The 25,887-nt window shown below is 35.8% G+C and overlaps 1 protein-coding gene across 3 annotated transcripts in view; it reads right to left on the reverse strand.

Annotated features, from left to right (window-relative positions):
- Positions 1–6,551: 6,551 nt before the first annotated feature.
- The window catches only part of LOC131436549 (calcyphosin-like protein), a 29,467-nt gene continuing 10,131 nt past the window's right edge, over positions 6,552–25,887 (reverse strand). Inside the window, exons 1-4 of one of the 3 annotated variants that reach the window (XM_058605315.1) lie at positions 20,116–20,314; positions 7,410–7,687; positions 7,206–7,358; positions 6,552–7,141 (exon numbers count right to left, since the gene is read on the reverse strand). In XM_058605315.1, coding sequence (XP_058461298.1) covers positions 6,925–7,141; positions 7,206–7,358; positions 7,410–7,687 — 648 coding nt within the window. In that variant the 5' untranslated portion in view covers positions 20,116–20,314 and the 3' untranslated portion in view covers positions 6,552–6,924. Of the gene's footprint in view, positions 7,142–7,205; positions 7,359–7,409; positions 7,688–8,781; positions 9,118–20,115; positions 20,315–25,887 lie in introns of those variants that run through there. The other 2 variants (XM_058605314.1, XM_058605312.1) reach the window with 2 other exon arrangements.

Genomic DNA, 25,887 nt, shown 5'->3' on the forward strand with positions numbered 1-25,887 from the left:
TGAGACGAATCGATTAGTAGATTTTCAGAAACATGAACTGTAAACCTTGAGACGAAAATGTGTCGTAAATTGAAAAGTGAGTTTATTTTAAATGACAAAAACGATAACCGATAAACTTAAACCCATTTCTTTCAATGGGAAAGTGTGACAATAGCATTTATAATCATTTTAAAACATTTCACAGTTTGGTTCAGGTAGGTTGTAAAATATTATTCATGTTGAAAGTAATGAGGTGAAGGGATGAGATGGAAATAGGAGCTCAGATGAATTAGGGAGCCGTTACCCTATTTCAAAAATACGCTCATTGAAAATATTGGATGTCACATTCCATCAACCCTCCCCCCTTCCTCCTGTCACAAAAGGTCACGTTTTGTGAAACACCCCCCTCCCCCTTGCGGCGAGACGTTTTTTATGGACAGCCCTCTATAGTGCAAAATGGAATTACTGATATCTTTTTTGGCTTGGTTTTCTGAAATTATGTATATTGTTTATAGCTTTTCGAGGCTCTTAATCAGGTTTATTTTAAATTCTGTTGAAATAAATTTTTTGCCGCACGATTTTCTCGAAGATGGCTGAATCGATTTCTACAAACTTATGTCGTTTTCGTTTTTAAATTACACTACACTGGTGTAGCGAAAGCTGCACTGAAATCGTTCGTTTTTACCAATTGCACTACACCAGTGCTACACTTTTTCTGCACCGATACCACTGGTGTAGCACTCATCAAAAGTTTGGTGTAGCTCTGTGCAATGGAATCGTTTATTGTAGTCAATGGTTACTGTTTATGTTTTCGTCATTTTTGTTCGTTTATTCATGCCTCAGTGTAGCACTGCACCGGTGTAGTGCAAATTAAAAACGAAAACGCCATTAGTCTCGTTTGAAAGCTATTGTCGGGCCATTGATCAAGTTCAAAGATTCAATGGCTGTGGCTGTGGCTGTGACTGTCCCGGCTTGGTGGTTCAATTCATAGGGTGCTGGTCTTACAAGCCAGTTGTCGTATGTTCGAGCCCCGACCTGGAAGGATTCTTAGTTTTTTTTTTTTTTTGTTTCAATTATAGATATTTTAACCTTAAGGTCATTCGTCTCTTCGAGCCAGAAAAACTTTCTGACCCTATGTGCGGGGTTGGGAATCGAACCCAGGTGGGCTGCGTGAAAGGCATCGACTATCCCATCACGCTATACCCGTCCCAAAGGATTCTTAGTGTCAGTAGGATCCATAGTACTAGCCATGCAATGATTCTGTACACTAAGAATCGGCTGCGAAGTCTGTTGAAACAGAAAGGCCAAATTCCACAAAAGGAATGTAATGCCATGGACTTTGCTTTACTTCTGGTTCCAGAGATATGATGATATAAGTGACGTAACCGACAAAACACGTTGCCAAAATGCCAAAAGTCTTAGAATTTCATGAAACGTCGAGATTTAGTGTCGTCTCGAAAAAAAAGTTGAAAAAATCAGCTTTCTAGGAAAGTCCTAGAAAGTCAATTTTTTAAAAGGACCGCACAATTTATACACCATATTGTAAGTAAACGGAAAAGGGCTCAATTAAAAAGATTGTCTCTATTGTGATTTGCTCATTTATTCTGCAGAAAACCTCTATTTAACACTACGTTTCTGCCACGATGCTCGGTGGTCGACTGATGATGATCCTGAAGACGTCTGACGGGGTGACCCTTTGCTTCGGTGATGCTGGACCTTCGACGAAGCATTCCAGATGAAGCAGCAACTTGGCCTATTTATAGTGGAGGCCATTATCGCTCTAAATGACGGGTTGCAATTGCATACCCACTTCACTCTGTATCTCCGGAACCGGAACCTAGATTCCGACAAAATTTAACACCAACTTATAGCAAAATATTATTTTTCATGTGAATCTTGTATTGTGTATTGTGATGTTTGTAAAAATCTTTTCAACCGTTTCTGAAACATTGAAGTAATTTCCTGTTTGGAGTACACGATCACTTTTCCGATACTTCAGGAATCGAAAGTATCGGCAAAATACCCAAAATCAATGTATTTGTTCATCAACTAACCAGACCTGCTTAATTGAAGAGTTATACGGCTAGTTGAAAGTATTTTGCTCCATTTTTCAGAGTCGTGTATAGCAACATTATGTGTGTTTAACCTATCGCAAGTCCCACTGTCTTGCAGCGGTTCACAGAAAAAAGAGATGTTTCCATGTGTTTTGTTTATACATGCAAATAACTTTAGTCTAGGACTCAGGGAGGTGTTGACTCAATCGAATTCCGATGACCCATTTCGTATACAGAGCAAATCGTGTTCCGAGGTCACCAGCCCTGCCAAAATAAAATATTTGCATCTAATGGATTCAAACATTACAGAAAGACTTTCGATCCCTCGCAATTGGCAAGCGATAGACGCGTATTCAGTTTACGTTCTTCAATTTTGTATGAATAATTAACATTTTCCAATCCGTACCGAAGCCTTCCAAACCTTCAGCCTTCTGAACCAGCCAATGGCACCTTTGGAACATAGTATGAGATTGCACACTTCTGAATATTTTTTTCTATAGACGCACCAGCGTAAAACACTTATAATTAGAATCGAATTATTATTTATTTATATTATATGCGTCAAAAAGATATGCAAAAATGCTAATTTATGAACTGCAAGGAGTGCTGCAAACCGTTTTCATGAAAACAAGTTAACAATTTAAAGTCACATTAAGGGTTTAAATACACTTCAGAAATAGCACGTCAAAGCGAAGTACTTGACCTCTTTGAGGGATTTTCAAAAATTTTCGCGTTTCAAATGAATTATTACATACAAACCAATTCGCATTCTCTCATTCTGCTACTAACGCAGAAGGCGATAGCACCCAGTCGACGCAGTTCTATTGATCAAACACCATCACAGACACACGGGGAGGCATGACATAGGTGTGAGTACTTAGTTATCTCAGCCATATTCGGAAGAAATTCGATAGGGTTCTATGGGATTGTGCACCTTTTTCCAAATTATATGTTCTACCCCGTTACTCCGGAATCGGATGCGGATGAAATTCAATAGCGGCCTCTCATTTGAATCTAAGTCGAAGAAACTCAAAACGGTCTCAAAGAAAAGTGAGTGCTAGTTTTCTAATTTTTTGGCACAGTTCACCCTGTTACTCCTGAACGGGAGGTTAAATTCGAACGAAATTCACTAGCAGGTTATGAGACCAACAGTCCTTTCATTTGAATCTAAAATTGTGGAAATCGGCCCAGATATTTGTGAGAAAATTGAGTGCATACTGCGGACAAAAAATAGTAAGACTTTGTTCATAATTCCAAAATTCATTATTTATTTATTATTCCAAACATTTTTAAATCCTCTCGGCCCCAATACACTTGTGCCAACCTTTTTTCCAATCCCTGAAACTGTCGTTAAACTCAATTTTTGAACCTTCAATGCGCGTAACGATTCACGTTTGTTTTCTTCAATTGACTCGAAACCGTTTCCCCGGAGCGTTCGATTGAATTTGCTGAATAGCCAGAAATCACACGGAGCTAAATCAGGCGAACACGGTTATTGGTTGGTTGAATTTTTGGCGAAAAAATCACGAAGAATCAATGCAGTATTCGACGGTGCATTATCGTGGTGCAAAAACCAAGAATTGTCGGCCCAAAATGATCATTCAAAATGGTTTTTACTGATCTTTCCGATATTCCAACGATCCCAGTAAGGTCTCTGACTGTTAATCGAGAATCGTCTCGAGCACCAATTCCTTGATTTTATTAACGTGTTCATCATCAGTTGATGTTGATGGCCGTCCTGGACGTGGTTCGTTGTCAACCCGTTGTCGACCCTCTTTCTTTACAGCTGGTACCAATCAAAAAAACTTGCCCGCGACATACAATTATCACCGAAGCCCTTTGCTACATTTTGAACGTTTCAACACCAGAAACTTGATCTCGCACACAAAATTTAAAAGAATTTGCTCGCGTAGGTCATCCTTAAGAAAACGAAGTGGGTTCACTATTTTATGCACTTCCGGCATCGGAACTCGAGAACCGGTATAATCGAAATCGGTTCGTACGGCCACTCACTAACATGACGTACTAACTCTACTAGTTTTAATTCAAATTTTGAAGACTTTCTACAATTTTGCCATCGCACTCTAAATGAAGATTTATATTTTTGATATATCCGAAAACATGCAGTAAGGGTGTAGCCGGGATTTCATATAAAAACTGCCCCCAAACAGAAAAAAATTGTTATAGGTACGTTGTTTGAAAGGGTTTATATTGGAGATGATTTTCCCAAAATTTTAACCCTTCAACTGCCACATTGGTGGAGTTAGGGTGGTTCTTCTGATTTTCATTTTATTTAAATTTTTCAAAAACCTCTAGATTAAAATATATTGAAAAAAATCAGGAATATTTTAGGAATTATGGTAAACCTTTCTGATTTTTTTTTTTAATATTTCAAGATGTATTTCATGTGAACAAAAATGTTCAAAATTTTCGATTTATTTTTAATCGCACTTAAAACTTTGGTACAACTCTAGATTTTACATAAAAAATAAATCATTTATGAGTACATTAAGCTGTATTTTTTCAGATTTAAAAAAAAATGTGGACGGGTATAATATCAGACTGTTAAATCATTTGGAAAAGTATGCATCTCCATCAAAATATTTCGACGAATAAGGTTTCCGCGCGAAATATAATTCAAAAGTCTTACTAGTTTTTGCCCACAGTAGTACACTAGTCATTTTACGTACTCGACGAACTGAGTCGAATGGTATACGACACTCGGCCCTCTAGCCTTTCTATATGATAAAGGCGCTCGACCATATATTCGAATTTCGATTTTTTTTTGAAAATAACCTTGCCAATAAAAAGCAAAAAAAAATTGCTCTATTCGTTTTAATTCATCGAGATGAAATAATTTTTATGTCTTCTAGATGATATGGGCGGAAGGTTTATAAACCCTTAACATAAGGAACAGAGAATTGAATTTAGACTTATATACAAGTCAGACCGAGCTCACGAGAGCATCAATTTTATATAGAAATAAAATTCTGCTCGTTTGACAGGCCATTTGTTGACAAAACTCTCACCACGTTTGTTTATAAACATCAAAATGTTTTAATTTACCTTTTTCATTTATTAATAAAGGAGAAAACATTTTACCCGTCGTCTATCACCAATAGCTAAGGATTTCGTACCAAGCGGGATTTACTGAAGCCCGCGCTACTACGGATCACATATTCGCGATAAGACAAGTACTCCAGATGTGTCGTGACTACAACGTACCCACGCATCATCTATTAATTGACTTCAAAGCGGCATACGACACAATCGATCGAGAACAGCTATGGCAGATAATACACGAATACGGTTTCCCGGATAAACTGACGCGATTGGTCAAAGCAACTATGGATAGAGTGATGTGCTACGTTCGAGTATCTGGGACGCTCTCGAGTCCCTTCGTAGCTCGGAGAAGGCTACGGCAAGGTGATGGACTCTCTTGTATCTTGTTCAATATTGCCTTGGAAGGTGTGATTCGAAGAGCGAGAATCGACACGAGTGGCACGATCTTCCGAAAGTCCGCACAACTTTTTGGCTTCGATGACGATATTGATATTGTGACATGTAACCTTGAGAAGATGACGGAAACCTACATCGGACTGAAAGCTGAAGCTAGGCGTATCGAACTGGCCATAAATGCGTCAAAAACAAAATACATGAGAGGAAGAGGCTCTAGAGGAGAAACACTACGCCTCCCACCACGAATATTGATAGACGGTGACGATATCGAGGTGGTTGACGAGTTCGTGTAATTGGGCTCACTGGTGACCGCTGATAATGAGACCAGCAGAGAAATTCAGAGACGTTTTTGACAGGGAATTGTGCGTACTTTTGACTCAGAAAAACCCTTCGATCGAAAAAAGTGCGCCAACGCACGAAATTGACCATCCACAAAACGCTCATTAGAGCGGTTGTTCTCTATGGCCACGAGACCTGGACTATGTTGGCAGAGGACCAACGCGCCCTCAGTGTTTTCGAAAGAAAGGTACTGAGGACCATCTATGGCGGAGTGCAGATGGAAGATGGAACGTTGAGACGGCGTATGAATCACGAATTGCAACAGCTGCTAGGAGAACCACCTATCGTACGGACAGTTAAAATCGGACGTCTACGATGGGCTGGGCATGTCATAAGGATGTCGGACGACAGCCCAGTGTAAATGGTTCTTGAATCTAATCCGACTGGTACAAGAAGAAGAGGAGCGCAGCGAGCAAGGTGGATCGATCAAGTGGAGGGTGATCTCAGAAGCATCCGTGCCTTGAGTGGCTGGCGACGAGCAGCCATGGACCGAGTTATGTGGAGACGTACGCTTGATACAGTAAAGGACACTCCATGACTATAGCTGTTAGGTAAGGTAAGTAAGAAAATATTTTATAATGTTTCATTTGACGATGTGTTCTCTGCTCAATTAAAGGCTTTGAATACACAGTTTTCGGATTTCATCTGGGTTTATCTAGCTGAATGGTAAAATTGAAATTGATGTAGGTTGTTTTAGTTGAATTTTAATTTGCTTTGACCTTTCTCATGAACACTTAGTGTGAACTTTTATTGAACATCATTTATTTTTCTTGCATTGTCACAATTGTTCTTAGTAAGTTGCATTCTAAACGGCTAAATATATTGATTAAAATGTTTGCTTTTTCCAATATAGTTTAAAAATCAGATCAATGACTAATGACCAATCTAATGTAAAATAATACAGTACGTAGCGAAGAACGCTGGCAATGAACTGTTTTCAAACACATCCATTAAGTTGTTTTCATAGCATGTTGTTCAAAATGTGTATCAGTAAAAATAATATTAATAATAATAGTAATAAATAGTTTTGTTGCATTTCTAACGACTTATGATAAGATACGATGTAGAACAACTGTGTCCAATATACAACAATTTACAACTTGTAGGCTTGACGAACCATCAGATCGAAATAAGCGTCCGAATCAATCGACGCACTCAGACCAGAGTAATAGTTAAGAAACTCTTCTTTTGTAACGGTTCCATCGGCATTACCGTTCTCTTCGAAATTCGCCAAAAACTTTCGCAGAATAACATCCTCTGTTTCTTCTCCGCTGATGTATAGTGGATGATTTTTTACCGAATAGACATTTCTGAAAAAAAACATGCAAAAAGTTTTAATTCCATCACTTCACTAGAAGAAAGGTTTATTCTAACTTCAAATCCTCAACGGTGATAGTTCCATCGCCCGTTTTATCCAGCTTAGTAAAAGCCTGCTCAACGATGCTCTTCCTAGAGTCTGACATAAAAGGTCTAATCGATATAAGAAACTCGGTCATATTGATCGAGCCACTTCCATCGGTGTCGAATCTGAAAAGGAAATTCGATAACTTCAATATCCTAGAAACCGTTCCCGCCTACTTGTTGAAAATATCGGCGGCCTCTTCGTTGGTAACGTCCAGTCCGGTATCGTGCAGACCCTTGATGAACTCCTCCACCGAGAGAGCCTTGTTACCGTCGTCATCCATCCGGCGGAAGCAGCGTCCCAGGCCTAGGATTCCCGATGCGCCACGGGCCAGACACATGTGCCGTAGTTTTTCAATCGAATCCGTGAGCGACCCGGACGACAGAGCCCGGCGGCTACGGTTGATCATTTCCGATTCATGACGCGACATTGCACTAACGGGACGATGTGCCATCTGCAGGGGATAGAACAAGGATCGTGCTATAAAAATTTATTATTTTGTGTTTTTTTTAGGAAAGATTCCAAAAACTAGTACGAAGCCGCTACGAAAACTTTTACTAATACCAAACGTAGAATAGGGCACAATGGAACTATTTTTACACCTCATTTCGTTGTTCTGAGTTCAACCTTGACATCAAATGGCAATCAATTTAGTCAATGACAGCAAAACTTTAACCTTTCGTTTTCCTTTTATTAATTGGATGCTCGTACAAGGTTAACTCTGTAATCTCCCATGGCCATGTTGGCCTCAAAGAGGTCATCAGCTTTCCTCGATTGACACACTCTTACTTTCACCGGTATTAATATCGATGAAATATAGTCGGACGTTTGTGTGCTATCTTGTTCTATGCCATGTTTTGAAATGGATCGAGTAAAGTAAAATGCATTATTTTATTAACTAATTGGGTATACATTTTATGACATGACATTTCTTATAACAGAAAAAAAATTCCTGGCTTGAAAGAAGAAATTGCGTAAGCGCTCGATATTTTTCACGGTTTATTTTTCTCTTATTGATACTGATTTTCGAACCCAAGCATGTCGACTGCTGCTGAGATATTTGAACTAACGATTAGAATTACATTCCGATAATGTACGGGGAAGTTATGTATATCAATTTTCCGACTGTTAATGTTTTTTGCAACCGATTGTTCTCTCCAACCAGCAAAAGCCTCTCCTTAAAATATACGCACTGGATATACGCGTGTTTAGCGAAGAGGGGGTTGGTTGCGTTAATAATTACTGTTATGACCTCAATATAACACCGTAGTGGAAAGAGGGTGTAGTTTTTTTCTTATACAGGGACAAATACAACCTTGTTTTCGTTGGTTTTCTTAAGAAAAATTGGGATTTTTCAAAATGTCGGATTTTTTTTAAGAAGCAAAAAAGAAACAGTCTTTGAATTTCCATGTAGGACGAACACGCGAACATTGCTGCGAAACGGAAAGTGTGTTTCAAGTTACCATGTCAAATACATATGGAGTTCATTGATTTCCCTCAGGAATCTTCGTATCGTATTGGAATTTAGGTCGATTGAACTTTGGTTACCTTGAGGGAAATCCTGTTATTGTAGCCGTGAATCGCATGCATGCTGATCAGTAAGAAGTTCAACTCTATTCCCTAGGGATAAAAAAATACCACGGTTCTGGAGCAATCGGTTTTTGCCTGAGGTAGATTAGGCCTATCACTATCACTCGATAATTCCTTGTGACGCACTTTCACTTCGAATTTTCAGTTGAACGATAGTCGAATTTCTTTTCCATATCACACATGATTGAAATTCGATATATTCTTGAGCTCTAGTGAATAGGACAAGACTGGAAGAACAGTTATTTTTGGTATTCTATCTCAAATTTAGTGTAATTGTTTTCTCGGCTAAGGATCAGCAAGAACTAATCTGTGATGCGAGAAAAGAATTGAGCACACAGTAAACGTCGGACAACTATTGCCATACATACAGCTTTAACACCCGTTGCTGTGTGTGAAAAATGAGTCGGAAAAAGGGTGCACTAAAGGAAAGAGAGCCGGTAAAATTTACTGATTAAAAATGAAAAGTTCGCTTCCTAGTTCATGGATAGCATGGAAACTTTTCCTTTCTATTAATCGAAATTAAACTTTTCCGATTCTAAAAACTATGAAGGTTATGTTGAAAATTTGAAGACGTGCACGCGGTTTACAAAAATTCTCCTCCGCAGACTAAGTCACATGGTTTTATTGATGAAAGAAAAAAAACTAAATGTCGTCAACACTAACGGAAATAACATTTTTTTTAGAGTCAATCCTGTTCAATGAAAAATAACCAGCTTGTCAGCTTTTCAATGCATCAAACAAAGCATTGTTTATCAACAAACATTCGAGGCGCTTTCTTCATGTCGATTTTCGCCTTTGCTCAACATTTTCAGCCATTTCTTTTTGCTATGAAACTCTCTCTTTACAACAACTATGATAAATTGCCAGGAACAAACATTAGGTAACTATTTTCATGCTAGCAGCACCATTTGTTGCAGTAGAGTAAAGCTGTCCGTTAGTTTGCGAAAAATTCCACCAGGATACCCATTCTCTCCTTTGCCGAACTGTCCGTTGGTTTGTTTATACCGGCGAATGCCATGGAAACCGACCTACGCGTTGAAATTAGTAGTTGCAAGTGTTTGTATAAATGATGTTTTGTTTGAGCAAAATATTCCTATGGGGAAATTCTCCGATTTGTTGAACAATTTTCCACCGGCTGTATATACAAAATGTGGGCAATCCAAGTTCATTCGATTCACTATATATTTCATATTTCATTCATAGTTGAGTCTCACCAGTTCATTCTAGGCATACGGCGGAGTGCAAAGTCCTGTCCCATGGTATTACAGTGACTCGCAAAGAAAATCGTTCACTTGGACATTTTTACGATCACAAGTGGATTGTAATTGAAAAAAACTATTCTCAATCCACTTAGTGGTATTACAATGTATTTCTCTTGTCATTGACATAGTCTCATTAAAACATTTTTTGGTTGTTTTTTATTAAAATAAGTTTTAATACGAATTTTGGCTCAGTTATGGACGTGTTGGTGATTGCCGAAAATTTGACAGAAGCTGCTATATTGCTATCTATATTGTATACAACATTTTCAATCCGGTAGAAGATGCTACAAGAACTCGAGTCTCTCAATGCATGAATCGTGAGAGAATTTTACTACATTTCTTCGCTCCACTTCATACTCTGAGTATTTCACGCCCTTAAAAAAATTTACACCCTGATAATGATCGTTGCTGTGTGGAATTTCTCAAGAGAGAATCGCAAGTTGACAATTATCGCAGAAAATCGAATCGATGATTCAACTTGATGTTTCTCATACTAGGTTGCAATATTTCAAAACCCTTGTGTGGAGCATTCACAGACATTTTCATAGACACTACTTATACAAAGGTTATATGCACATAGTTAGAATAAGCAGCAATAGTAAAATGATTCTGTCGCAATTATCAACTGCCTGTATAGAATCGGATCGCGAAACGAGAATAAGCGTTTGTTGCTTCAGAGAGGGTCCCTACAGCAGCGTGCTAACTCATGATGCCCAGACAGGTCATCGAGAGAAATTCGCTCTCGCACTGGTGTCGATTCTATGTTAAATGAGCCATGCCGGTTTTTTTGTTGTAGCGATGATATCCGTCTCTCTTTGATGGCACTGATTCAATCGTGTGAAGTGTTGCCAGTAAGCTTTCTTTGATACGATAAAAGCCATCCTTGGTTATGGTACAAATTCATTCTGATTTTTTTCAGTCATATATTGGAAATACAAATTAGTTCGGTCCGTTTTCAAAAGATGGCTCTGGATGTTATGAATATTGAACAATAACAGCTGATGTCGATAGTCTGAATAGGTTAAAAATCTGTCATTAATATTCAGTTTATATTGCTTAGAGTTTAAAAAACAAACTTGTTTTTCACTGTGTTAATATGAGAAATTTTGTGTTAACTAAGCAGCATTTGCAGGAAGTTTTAGTTTTCTGTTTTAATAATTTGATAATTCTCCAACTGATAAATCATGTAGGGAATTGTTTCGACGTTTCAAGATTGGAGATTTCCGCGTTGAAGACATGTCTCGCTCTGGACAACTAAAAACAAATCGAAGACAAATAGTTAGAGGCTAGATGAAGTGATCTGAGTCAAACGCAAAAAGAGCTTGCAGAATCATTGGAAGTAACTCAACAAGCAGTGTCTGTACAATTAAAATCCATGGAAATGATTCAAAACCAAGGCTGAACTGAAACCGAGAGACACTGGAAAGCGATTTTTTACTTGCGAGAAGCTTATGGTTAAGGTTAACAAAGGAAGGATTTTTTACATCTAATTGTTACTGGGGATGAAAAATGGATTTTCTATGACAACCGCAAGAAAAAAAAATACTACGCTATGCCCGGACAAATGTTGCCATCGACCTCAACATCAACACCAAAGCCGAATATTTATGGTTTGAAGGTCATGTTGTGCATCTGGTGGGAATAAAAGGGTATCGCTACAACTATAACGAATAATCAGGGATGCCAGGATCCGATAAATTCCTAGCGGTGTGATGATGTCTTTCTCATATTACTTATATTTTCAAAAATATCACTAGAACTATTCGCAGAATCTGCGAAGAAATTTTTTTTTCAATTTTCAATAAAATAAAATTTTTTTTATGGGTTTGAACTAACATAACCTTTTCAATTTGTAAACAGTTATGTCAAGTTCATATAATTTTTTCTTTATTTTGCATCGTCGTTCTGAATGATTAAACACATTTTACTCTATAGTTCTGGAACGAGAAGTCGGACCCGGATGAAATTAAACAGCAACTTATGAGACTAAAGGAATTTTCATTTGAGCCTAAGTTTGTGGAAATCGATGAAACCATCTCGTAGAATAATGAGTGAGTTTTTTGAGGAGAATATTGAGTGAGAATTTTTTTTAATTGTATCCAAAAAATATGCTTAATTCATAAGATCTTTCATTTGAACCTAAGATTAGGAATACTGGACTGCAATCTCTGAGAAAAGTAAGAGAGAGAGAGAGAGATAGCTTAACTCGACGAACTGAGTGGGATGGCATATGATACTTGACCAATTTTTACTAGTCGATTTTCAAGTGATTGTATAACCTTTCTGTATGAGAAAAGCGAAACAGTTCAGTGTTTCCATAAAATCATTATTTGTTGTTAATTTTGTGACTCGTATTTTCAATATACGTCGAATTATTTGAACTTTGAACTTTTAATAATTAGTCGAACAGTTATTTAACATCGAGTATTTAAATTTATCTTAAACTGCGTCAAAGTTTGACGGAAGGAAAATTATTTGGGTATATTTTGCTCTGAAAATAAAGTAATAGCAAGTGGTGTGAAAATTGCAATTCAGCGAAAGTGAGAAGAACTTCAAGACTTATTTCATTTAACAAAGTATTTATACTCTTTATTAGAGTATTTTCTTTGTGTTAAAGTATACAAAGAAGCAATTTTTACTAAAGGTTTGATATTAGAATTTTGTTGCAAGATTTTTCAGTGTTCCCAGTCCAATCGATTAAAAAATCATTTAATGTGCTGAGAATGTCGTGATAATAGAATATGGTTGAAAGAATATGATCAATATTATATATATTATCCAACTGCAATGGCAGAAAATGAGGTGGCCGTATTTAGGTACAGAATGAATAATTCGTCTCAAAATTTAATAGCCAGTCAATGTTGAACAATCGTTTGCACCGCACACGAGTAGTTCCTGGCTCCGGGAAAAAAATACGCAGAAAAAATACGCTAGAATGTATTTTCAAACTCAGATTACAAGTTTTGCTATGGTAGGATTATTTTTTCCACTCGCCGCCTCGTGCGCTGTCGTCGCCGGGCCACTAAACCAAAAATGCAAAACTCGGCAGTTCAATTTGAATCGCTAAGCAGACGTAAAGTTAACGCTATTTGCGAAACACTTTCTTAATTGCACCGAAGCGCAATGTCTAATCTGACATCTTGACGTAAAACGCATTTGGCGACTTCACTGGCCTTACTAATATCCTACAAATTGAATTAGTTTTGAGCCAAATCTAACAGAATTTTACCCTTTTTTGCATCGTCGCTCTAAATGACGGTCTGCAATTTTAAACCCCCTTTCACCCTATAAAAACATGATAGTATTCAATAGTAACCTATGGGACTATCAGATTTTTTTATTTTCTGAGTGACATTATTTGACACATACTCACATACATTGCGTAGCCCGATGAACTGTGTCGAATGAATTAATTATCATCGAAATTATCAAGGGGAACGTGCCATTTGAGCCAATTTGTTCTGATATCATGATTTTGTAATAACACTAACAAGTAGGTACAAATTGAATAGAAGATTTACAGATTTACATATTTTTCACCTGAAAAATATAGATTCAAATGTGGCAACCCTGCACGCTATTCAAAATTGAACACGAACGGATCAAAGCCGGTGGTGTTTTCTTCTTCCGTGCCGCACGTTCCGACGCGTACCAGTTTTGCATCGTTATTTTGAATGTTTTGACACTCATGATCCCTATAGTTTCGGAATCGGAATTCGGCTCTGGATGAAATTTCATCGTATCTTTTTAGACAATGAGAGCTTTTATTTGAATCATGATTTGTGGAAATCGGTTTACCTATGCTGAGAAATCGAAGTGATCTCCGTTTTTGGAGCTTTTCTTCATTATTAACGGTACTTTCGAAAGCGGAAACCGGAGACTAGTAGTCTAGACTAGTAGTAGTAGCATACCCAAGTAGCAATCCGCAACTAGTTCTGATGTGAGTAAGTCCAAACTATGTTGCAACAAGAGCACGAATATGGTTTTTATGTTATAATGATTAAAACAAGGTGACAGCAATGTTTCTTCATAACATAACTAGTTACGAAATAGTTGTTTAGGTTTCAAACAACCACATCTTTTTGTCATATTGAAATAATTATAAACCATAAGCTATCGTTACTTAATCCAAAAATAACTTTAATAACAACAATGCTTCTAGCTATTAGTTTAAAATAAGTTTATTTGACTCCAATAGTAGCAATCCGTAATTAGTTCTGATACCACTTAGCCCAACTATGTTGCAACAAGAGCACGAACATGTTTTTTTATGTTATGCTGGTTAAAACAAGGTGAGGGCAGTCTTTCTTTATAACATAAACATTGAACTAGCTATCATTTGTAAGTTATCGTTACTTGATTCTAACATATCTTTAATCACAGCTATGGTTTTAGCTATGGTTTTAGCTACTAGTTGAAAAAAGGTTGCGAAACCATTATAAATACGTAAGTGTAAATGTAAATCGTTACGATGAATTGATGTAGCAATAACTTAGATATTACAAGATTATAACATACAATTTCTTCATTGATTCAGATAGCTATCGGTAGGTTTTCCCAAAGTAATGATAACGGAAATGCAACTTAAATAACTTTTGTTGGCTTGAATATGGCGATCACACTATGGAGTCGCAAGAAGTGTATAAAACATAAATAAAACCAGGATAATACTTTTTTCAAAACTACTTTTTGGCGAAAATAATGAAAAGCAGAATAGTCATTTTTGTTCTATGCACTATTTTATAAACTCGAAGAAAACAATATAGGGATTAACAATCGATTGTGATATTACAATTATCATGATATATAAATTTAAAATAATGAGAAATCACTCTACTTCGATTAATTTTGAGCATTCCGAACATAAGGTTTTTTCGTTGTTTATTGTTCATATCTTCATAAACAGATTTTGATTGAAGGCGCATAAAAAACAGTTAATTAAAATTTAATTCCGCTCGACAGTTTTAAAATCGTTGTGAAATTTGTACCTTGTATCAAATTTGTAATTTCAAATACTATACTGCCTTTTTAATGCTGATAGAAAAACATTATGGATTCATTCAATGTTGATAATGTCGATGGCGACAAATTTTCAACTAGTTTACTTGAAAACAAGTTTCTTTCAAGTTATGGAAAAATAAGTTATTTCAGTATGGCATTACAACGTAACGACAACTTATTTTTAGCCAACATAGAAACTAGTAGAAACTGCGCTTTTTAAGTCACGCAAGTGGTTAGATGTTAGTAACAATAACTCAAATTTCTGGTTGCAAACTAGTCATAAATAAGCTAGCATAACAAAAATTGCTACTTGGGATATATTCACTAACTAACAAGATCTGCCAACTAGATGAATTTAGCCGTAAAGAATTTTAAGACCTTTTATTTGTTTCTTAGATTATGAAAATCGATTTAGAAATTACCGAGAAAATTGAGTGCGCATTTTCTCACAAATTTGCACATATTTCCTTGTAATTCCGGAACCGGAAGTCGGTTCCAAATGAAATTTAGGAACTTTGTATGGGACTATAGGACCTTTAATTTGAATCTGAGTTTGTGAAAACCGGTTCAGCCATCTCTGAGAAAATTGAGTGGCACAGTCACAGTGATTACATAGCCTTTCTATGAGAAAGGCAAAACAAATTATATAATTAAAAGCAGAAATTGACTGAATTACATGTCATTTTGTGAAAATATTTGAAGTCTATGTAGTCAAACTACGAAAAAAAATCTAATAATTTATCACAAGTGTCAGAATGAAAGATTTAATATTAAAAAAAACGTAAGTACGTATCGCAATAGATGTTAAGTTTCTCAACAATTGTGGCGATGCATAGGTCATTGTACAGCACTTGCTCCGACATTTTCAATTTTCAAAATTGGCCAATGCTCAAATTCAAGTCAGTATTAGTCTACATTAATCTAAACACTTCAAATAATCTATTGATACGAAATTATCCAAATCGGTTCAGTACCAACGAAGATACTGCTATTTGAAAATACCGTTCCAGCTGTTTTTGAGGCTTGGTAGTCGAAATGTTAGAGTATAAGAGACTGCTCAAGTCCGCGCGGGTCGTGATTGAAAAATTCACTGCTTCGCAAGTATTAATCTTCGAACTGTCAAACCTTACCAGAATTTAGTCAAACCCGAAGGCTACTTTTTTATTTCACCAATTGATTGAAAATATTTCTACGTATTGATTTGAATGTTTATAGCCTGTTATTTTTTCAATTATATATCATTGAAATGTTGAATAACAGCTAGTAGTGTCCTATTTTACCTGTTAAAAATCTCCGACTTACCGGATTTCCGTAACGTAGACGACGGTTTTGAAGGAGTAAGCGATATATCAATAGGAAAGCATGGCTCTGATTGGTCAATCGATGCAAAAGCGAAGGCGTTGGAAACACGAGAATCTATAAATATCAGCGAAATTATAGCTAATGTTTCATTCCTACGTGTAGCATGCCAAAGGTATGTTGTTGCTAGACAGTAAGACAGAAAGCACTATAAAACGATTGGAAGCTTTAATTTTAATTTTTTTCTTTCTTTTTTTTTGTGAACCAGAGACCATTGAGCAAGCAGAAATCTTCTAATAACTCAACTTTTACCTTCTACCAGAGGAGTTGGGCTTAGGCATCTGAACAATGCGAATCACCCAAGTCTCTGGTATGTCGGAAAGTAGTGATAAAGGTCTTTTACCATTTACTATCCGAACCGGCAAAATAAAAGTTGATGACCCTCTGTCACGTCTCACCTCTCCGTTCTATATATTCACATCCTTGCTCTCCCTTGAGTACTATCATTCTATAATTTTCATTGTCTGTTTCTACAAAAAAAATGGTCTCTGGTTAGGAGAATATCGCAAAAAGAAAAAAGAAATATTGACTACTAAACTTAGTCGTTAAAAAAAGAAAAAAAGTAATTTAATTTCAATGCTCTGATCTTGTGTCACGCGAGTTCGGATGAAATTCCATGTGATGTCGCTTTCGCCTGAGCAATTTGCAGCTACCATAGAGTAAATTTTGAGTACTTTAAATTAATTTCTAATGATTAATGGAACTCGATTGATAATTAGAAAAAAATTGATTGATGAACTCGATTCATAATTAGAAAGAAATTATCGCATCAACTAAAATCGCAGAATGGTAGTAATTGTAGAGAAACTTGACGCTATAAAAATAACTGCATGATTGCAAAACTTGAATACAAGCTTGACGAAGAGAAGCTTAAGGTGAAATGTAGAGGAATGCGTGAATCACGTTTTTAATCAATTATTCAAAACCTAGACCAATTTTCGAAAAACCAAAAACCGAGCCGTAATTGGTTTTTGAACGATTACTGTTCCGTTCCACGGGGATGGATTTAGAACTGAAAAGTAGTGTTTGTAGCAGAATTTCACAAAGAATCTGAAAATGGAACTCAAAATTATTAAATTTTAGCCAAAACACCCGAAATTTGAAAAAGTTTACATAAACTTTTCTGCATTTTTTTATTACTTGCGCGCTGCTGCTTCGTATTGAGGTGGTGTGAGAAATGCACGGTGGCATTATATCGTGAGCAAAAATCACATATCAAATAATGATGCGAATTTATGCAGCATTGGGTTTTGTGTTGAAATGAAAACGAGTTGAATACAATAAAATGGATATTGTAACAAATCATTTATTTTCTAAGTAACTGTCATTTATAATGCTAAAAATGTCCAACTCTGTTGGGCTCAATGCATTGATGTCGCTGAAGCAATAATGCTTGGCTGTAGAATATATAATAGGTATTATTTTAGATTGTAGCAATTTTCATAGCCAAACTAAAATTTCAACCTTGACAGGCTACTGAATGAAATGAATACAAGCCAAGTATTATCGTTCATGTAAAATATTTGAAAATATAACTTTTATATAACCTGTGATACAAACAATGTTTCCTGGTGAACTACTGGCAAAGATATTTAAAATACTTGAATGTTTTCTTGTCTTCAATCGTTCTTTTGAAGGAGAATCCATGCTTGCTACTAAACTCAGGCATATACATGGTTAGCAAGTTAGTCAATACATATACATATAACCTCATGTTAATCATTCATAATTACTCATGATTTATAGCCCTAGTGTAAGAGTAATCACTAGAAATAAAGATTGAATTAGCATATAATCAAAATGTGAAGGATTCAAAAATCCATTATATCCAGTCTTTTTTACAAGCCAACATAACGAGAGGTAAGCCCACTGCGCTCAATCACTGAAAAAAGTTCTGATTTCTATGTGTCGGTTTTTCTTGTTATGCTTTGTGCGACGGTTCGTTCAACTGAAGCGGATAAAATTGTGCACGCATTTTATGACGCTACATTTCACCTTGAATATTGAAATCCGTATCACAAGTATGTACAAAGATATAATTGCATACATTTGGGATATTGATGTAATTTCGTCGGTTACAAAACAAATACAAATCAAGACAAACAGAGGTTCGCGTGTTCGGTGTTGGTTCCTAATAAAGATCAATCTAAGCAGACTCTCGTGCAATTGCGGATTGAAATGTGTGACGCTTGATTGAACTGTTTGACTGAAAATGTCTATCATTAAAAATTTTGGTTGCCTTGTTTCATATCAATGGCTCGAACAACCCCATGTACCTGATCCGTGTAGTTTTTCAATAAATAAACAATAAGGCTGTTTTTTGGAAGCAATAAGGAACAATAAAAAAAGACGCACATTTTATGTCTTGCTCGAATTTTCGTATCTTCGTTAGATTTTTCAGTATACATTGTTGAAAAAAGGTTTTTGTGAATGCGGAACTATAAAAAAATCATTTCTCGAAAAGTCCTCGTATCACATTGAAATAATAAAATTCTTATTAGAAATCGCTTCTAAACCGATTTTTACATTATTTTAATCATAGTAGCATAATGTTAGTCGCTGATTATTTAATTTACTCTGCTTTTTTATGTGATTTGTTGATCACTGAAACATACTGCTTGAGCCAATTTGTTCTGATCCCTTTTTGATATATACTAGTTTATAGAAATTATGAAAACCAGACGAAAAGCGTGTGAAATTCACGTTACTGAATTTGATGAGTGTAGTTAATTTACAAAGTATATGGTTACATAAACAGTAGTTCTTTAGGGTAGGTGTTAGCACGCCTACATCCCATCTCGGAAAATCCGCACGAACTTGTAATCGAGAGCCACTCTATCGTTTGGTTTTTTTCTGATTATCTCAGCGAACGACATTCTTGATCAATGAGCGTGTTTGTTACGGTGCATGAGTTAGATGTTCAATACCATCACTTCTGGTAATAAGCTCTCAACAATATTCAAAGCAAGCATTTTAACTCCATTCTACGACAGTGTTAATTAACGATGACTGTTCTAGTTAGTCAACGCACAGTCGGCTAAATGCCGAAGTCTTGATCACAGATCACCGAACATGACTTGCTTCAACGTTCAAGGTCTGCACAGAGCTTGCGGAGAATGATGGAAAACCCATCCACGCGTGAAATGATTTTCCTTGGTTTGTTCGTTTTTGGCACTCAAGATAATTCAAGTCCAAACAAGGCCACCGTGGAACCTAATAACCATAACCGTATAAAACACAAATGTGTTTCGCGAACAGTGGGTGCTGTAGCTAAATGGACCGAGTTAATTTAATTCCAATAAAATTTACCAAAGTCTGCTTGATTCACTGTAGATCTTATCCATTTTATTTGCCTTAGAATCATTCAACGGTTGCTAAGCTTGCATGTTGTTTTTTTTGTGTCACCGATCTTTACCGGACCAGATAGGTTACTCATTCGGAACCACCTCGAAATGGAAAATACTGAAATCATTACATTTGTAGTGAATGGGTTAAAACTTTGCAATCGGTAAATGCAATACAAGCAGATATACATAGTTGACGACATCCCGTGAATCATTTTGCACATATCAAGGCCTCAGAGCAGTACGACGTTTAAATTGCCATATTCTTCATGTAAGGTCAATATGTCTTAAACCTAAAAGATATATTTGATGGCTTTTATATTTACACAATGGTACGGCCGCTGAAGAATGAATGATGCTGAGTTTTAGAGAATGTCAACTGATATTCACACTATCACTGTCTATCAGATATGTTAAACGTCTTTTCAAACTCTAAAAGATACCGTTTGCTTCTACGATACGCGAACTTTTTTTGCCTAAGTAAACCGAACCGTTGAAAGCGCCGACTGCGACTGTGAACTAGTTTTTTTACTGTCCCCCTGAAGCTCCTCCATTCATTACTCAGGCCGGCGCGCGCCACGTGAGTATCTGTGTAGCCCATCAGATACTACATCACTACTGTAGCAGTAGATGTAACCACGTATAATGTTTACGATATTGTATCGTTTCACCGGTTTCACATAGGGCAACAAGCGGCCAAAAGTGATATATCTGAGGCTAAAATAGTTCAAAACTCTTACCGATTGTTATTTTACTGTATGCTTTTTTCGATTATTTTGTTTTATGAATGTAAATGTTCTATACATTAGAATTTCTAATACTGTTTGGAATATTAGAAATTGATGTCTAAAATACCTTATACGACGAATTTCGCACTAACTCGAAAAATGTTGGCAGCACCCTCTCAGGTTTTAATGAATCTTGCTGTACATGAAAACTTTGTCACAAAAAGCCGTTTTGCATACTGTGTACTTCCAAAATTGATCTAAACTGAAAAGAGTCAACTTTTTTTACCATTTTTTTTGTCAAATGGCTATAGTTTAATAATGGAAAATCTTACACAAAATTGTTTGTACAAAATTAGTCAAGTTTTCAAAAAAAAATATTAAAAAAATTCTTACACTGAACAAAATCGATTATAAAATTTGAAAGTTGTTTTACAAAAAAACCGTCTGCTTAGCTGTTCGTTACATCTGATTAGCTGTTCATATTAAACGGTCAAGTGCACCAGCAGTTCAATATGAACTGCTATTGCACTGATGAGTCAAATACGAACGTGAATACATAATGAAAAAGGTTATGTGTACCTTTGCATAAAACGGTCAGTAGCGATCAAAACGTCTGGACGTCTGAAACAATCGATCTTAAAAATTCTGAGTCAAATTACCAAAAAGATACCATTCTTCACTGGAAAGAATTTTTTCCCAGCATAGATATTTAATAATTTGTCACTTGAGCGTTGAGTAGAACAATTTCACTAGAACAATATTTTAACACCTACTATATATCACTTCACTATAGGGACCGTTCATAAACCACGTAGACCAAAATCTGGTATTACCCAAGTAGCAATCCGCAACTAGTTCTGATACAACAAAGTCCAAATTATGTTGCAACAAGAGCACGAATATGTTTTACCTTTTTTTATAAATATAAAAAACAGGTATAGAATTCGCTCAAACTTTAGAAAAATTTTCCGAGACCCGGAGGGTCGAGTGTCATATACCAATCGATTCATCTCGACGAACTGAGAAAATGACCGTGTGTGTGTCTGTATGTGTGTTGTCAACTAAGAGGTCGAGATCTCAGAGATGGCTGGACCGATTTAGATCAAACTAGTCGCAAATGAAACATCTCCCCATCACCCTGAACGCTATTGCATAGTTTTGAGATCGAATGTTTACTTTTTGAGTTATATGTTTTATGTCAAAATTTTGAGTTTTTTTAACAATATCTGTCACAATTGACCTTGAAAACAGAATATGTTTTTAGACTTAGATTCCGCACGGTAATAGCTATCCGTCCAATTTTTAACGGAAATATCGATATTTTTGTGTAAGCGACTTTTTCCCCTACTCCAGCAGTAGGAGCTTTGAGCGCTGTATGACAAAGCAATGCTTGGGAGCAACGTGAAACACGATTTTTTTTATTATGTAACATACAATTGTTTCTGAGTACCAAAAAGACTGTGTATAGCATCTTTTCTCATGACTTTTTGCTTCGGACCGATTTTAGCATGGTTCATTTTTGGCAACATAATCGATAATATGACATGCAAACAATAATGTAAATATGACAAGATGATGGCAGCATTTTTACGTTGAAAGTAATTCCATAATTATATTTATTTCAACTACTTACAGCAATACATGCTGGAAGAACATAACACCTATATACCATTCGAATCAGTTCGTCGAGATCAGCAAATGCGTATTTGACAAATAATTTCACTCAATTTTTTGCGGAGATGACTCAACCGTTTTCTCCAAACTCAGATTCATCTGAAAAATCGTATTCAACCAAACAAGGTTCCTGAATTACGTTTGGATCCGACTTCTGATAGCGGAACCACAGGATGATATGTGAAACGGAATTAAAATAATGCAACTAATTTTTCTCGTAGATGGCTGAACCGATCTAAGATTCAAATGAAAAGTCTTAAGATCCCATAAAACATCTGGCTCAGATCCAACTTCCGGTTTAGGGGATACAGGGTGATAAAAAGGTCCATTTCACATAAATTAATCAGGTTTATTGGGTTGGCAGATTTGGATATTGGATTACTAAATAAATTTATTTCAGTTTAAGGGGTATTCAGTTTTCGATTCGGGAGTTACCCAAAAATTTATTTCGCACTACAATTTCTCAAAGATGTCTACACACCCAGGTGAATTTAACTGATTTTCGGCTACACCGATTTTAGAACTCCGGTTCCAGTATCGAATCGTTTCCTAAAGCTCAATCATTTTCTCAAAAAGGTCAAATCGACCTTCAAAAACAAAAATTCAAATTAAAGGACTTATGGTCCCATACAAAATTGGTGAATTTTAGCCGATTCTGGAATTACAGGATGATGAGTTTTTAAAATTGATACAGATATAGAAGATGTAAATTGTTTGGTGTATTAATTTATGGTCATACGAATCATTTTTGGTTATGTTAGTTCCTAAATACCGGCTCTGGGAGTACCGTGAATAATGGCGAAAAACTCTAAAGTGGAACTTACTTCAACATCTCATGGAATGTTCAATCGATTGTCACACGCATAGAATCAATCAAATTTGATCCGATTTACGATTGAAATCTCAAAATGCTGCTTAAAACGACGGTCATGAGAACTAAAACACCGAAGAATATCCATGCAAAAAACACATGCGAATTGATAAAAAAAAGGTATCATCTCACTGCTAGGTGGATTAATCACGTTTTTATGTTATACTGGTTAAAACATGGTGACAGCAATGTTTCATCATAACATAACTAGTTACGAAATAGTTATTTAGGTTTCCAATCATAACATCTTTGTGTCACATTGAATTAAATATAATTTAAAAGCTATCGTTACTTAATCCAAACATATCTTTAATCACAACAAAGCTTCTAGCTACTAGTTGAAAATACTTAACCCAACTGTGTTGCAACAAGAGCACGAACATGTTTTTTATGTTATACTGGTTAAAACAAGGTGACAGCAGTGTTTCTTTATAACGTAAATATTAAACTAACTATCATTTGTATGTTATCGTTACTTGATTCTAACATATCTTTAATCACAGCTATGTTTTTAGCTACTAGTTGAAAAAAGTTGTTTTTCGTTGTGAAACCATTATAAATACGTTAGCGTATATGTGAATCGTTGCTGTGAATTGATATAGCAATAACTTAGATATTATAAGATTATAACATATAATTTCTTCATTGATTCAGATAGTTATCGGTAGGTTTTCCCAAAGTTATGAAAACGAAAATGCAAACCAAAAAACTTTTGTTGGCTTGAATATGGCGAACACAATATGGAGTCTTAAGAAGTGTTTGAAACGTAAATAAAACCAGGATATTACTTTTTTCAAAACTACTTTTTGCCGACAATGGTGAAAGGCAGAATAGTCATTTTTGTTCTATGCACTGTCATAAACACGAAAAAAATCATATAGGGATTGAACATCAATTGTGATAATATTATAATTCTCATGATATATGAATTAAAAATGATGAGAAATCACTCTACTTGGAATAATTTTGAGCATTCTGAACATAGGGTGTTTTTACCTTTTTTTATATATATAAAAAATAGGTATAGAATTCGCTCAAATTTTAGAAAAATTTTCCGAGGCCCGGAGGGCTGAATGTCATATACCAATCGATTCAGCTCGACGAACTGAACAAATGTCCGTGTGTGTGTGTGTGCGTGTCTGTATGTGTGCTGTCAACTAAGAGGTCGAGAGCTCAGAGAAATTTTTAGTTTTTTGACAGTATCTGTCACACTTGACCTTGAAAACAGAATATGTTTCTAGACTTAGATTCCACACTGCAATAGCTATCCAACAAGCAATAGATTGTTAAAATCCGTCCATTTTCAACGGAGATATCAACATTTTTGTGTAAGCGACTTTTCCCCCTATTCCACCAGTGGGAGTTTTGAACGCTGTATGACAAAGCAATGCTTGGGAGCAACGTAAAACACGATTTTTTTATACTGTTACATACAATTGTTTCTAAGTACCAAAAAGACTGTGTAGAGCATCCTTTTTCATGACAATTTGCCTCGGACCGATTTTAGCACGGTTCGTTTTTTGCAACATCATCGTTCGAATATGGCATATGTAAACCAGATGATATCAGCATTTTCGAGTTGAAAGTAATATAATAATTATATTGATTTAAACTACTTACAGCAATAAATGCTGGAAGAACATGACTTCCATATACCATACGACTCAGTTCGTCGAGATCAGCAAATGCGTGTGTGACAAATAATTTCACTCAATTTTCTCGGAGATGGCTAAACCGTTTTCTACAAACTCAGATTCATATGAAAAGTAGTATACTCCCAAACAAGGTTCCTGAATTACGTTTGGATCCGACTTCTGATTGCGGAACCACAGGATGATATGTGAATCGAAATTAGAATAATGCAATTTTTTTTCGTAGATGGTTGAACCGATCTAGGATTCAAATGAGAGGTCTTAAAAACCTATAAAACATCTTAAATTTTGATTAGATCCGTCTTCTGGTTTAGGAGATACAGGGTGATTAGTATAAAAATGTCCATTTCACATAAATTAATCAGGTTTTTCGGGTTTGCAGATTTGAATAGTCGATTACCAAATAAATTTATTTCAGTTTAAGCGGTATTCGTTTTTGGATTCGGAATGTACCCCCAAATTTTAATTCGAACTACAATTTCTCGAAGATGTCTACACACTCCTCAGGTGAATTTAACTGATTTCGGCTACACCGATTTTAGAATTCCGGTTCCAGTATCGAATCGTTTCTCAAATCTCAATCATTTTCTCGAAAAAGCCCAAATCGAACTTCAAAAACAAAAATCTAAATTACAGGACTTAAGGTCCCATACAAAATTGTTGAATTTTATCCGATTCTGGAATTACAGATGATGAATTTTTAAAATGCATACCGATATAGAAGATGTAAATTGTTTGTCGTAATAATTTATGACCATTCGAATCATTTTGGGTTATGCTAGTTCCTGAATACCGGGTCTGGAAGTACCATAAATAATGACGAAAAACTCTAAAGTGGAACTTACTTCGACATCTCATGGAATGTTTAATCGATTGTCACACGTTAAGATTGAAATTCGATACGATTTTCAGCTTCGATATTACAGGGTAATGAGTGATTAAAATCTCAATTTGCCGTTTAAATCGACGATAATTAAAATAATGTCATGAGAACTAAAACACCGAAGAATATTCATGCAAAAAACACATGCGGATTGATAAAAAAGGTATCATCTCACTGCTAGGTGGATTAATCACGTTTTTTGTTTATTTTTTATATCTTTATAAAAAGATTTTGGTTGAAGGCGCATAAAATACAATTAAGTAAAATTGAATTCCGCTCGACAGTTTTAA

Source organism: Malaya genurostris, chromosome 3, assembly GCF_030247185.1.
Source record: "Malaya genurostris strain Urasoe2022 chromosome 3, Malgen_1.1, whole genome shotgun sequence".
Taxonomy (NCBI): domain Eukaryota; kingdom Metazoa; phylum Arthropoda; class Insecta; order Diptera; family Culicidae; genus Malaya; species Malaya genurostris.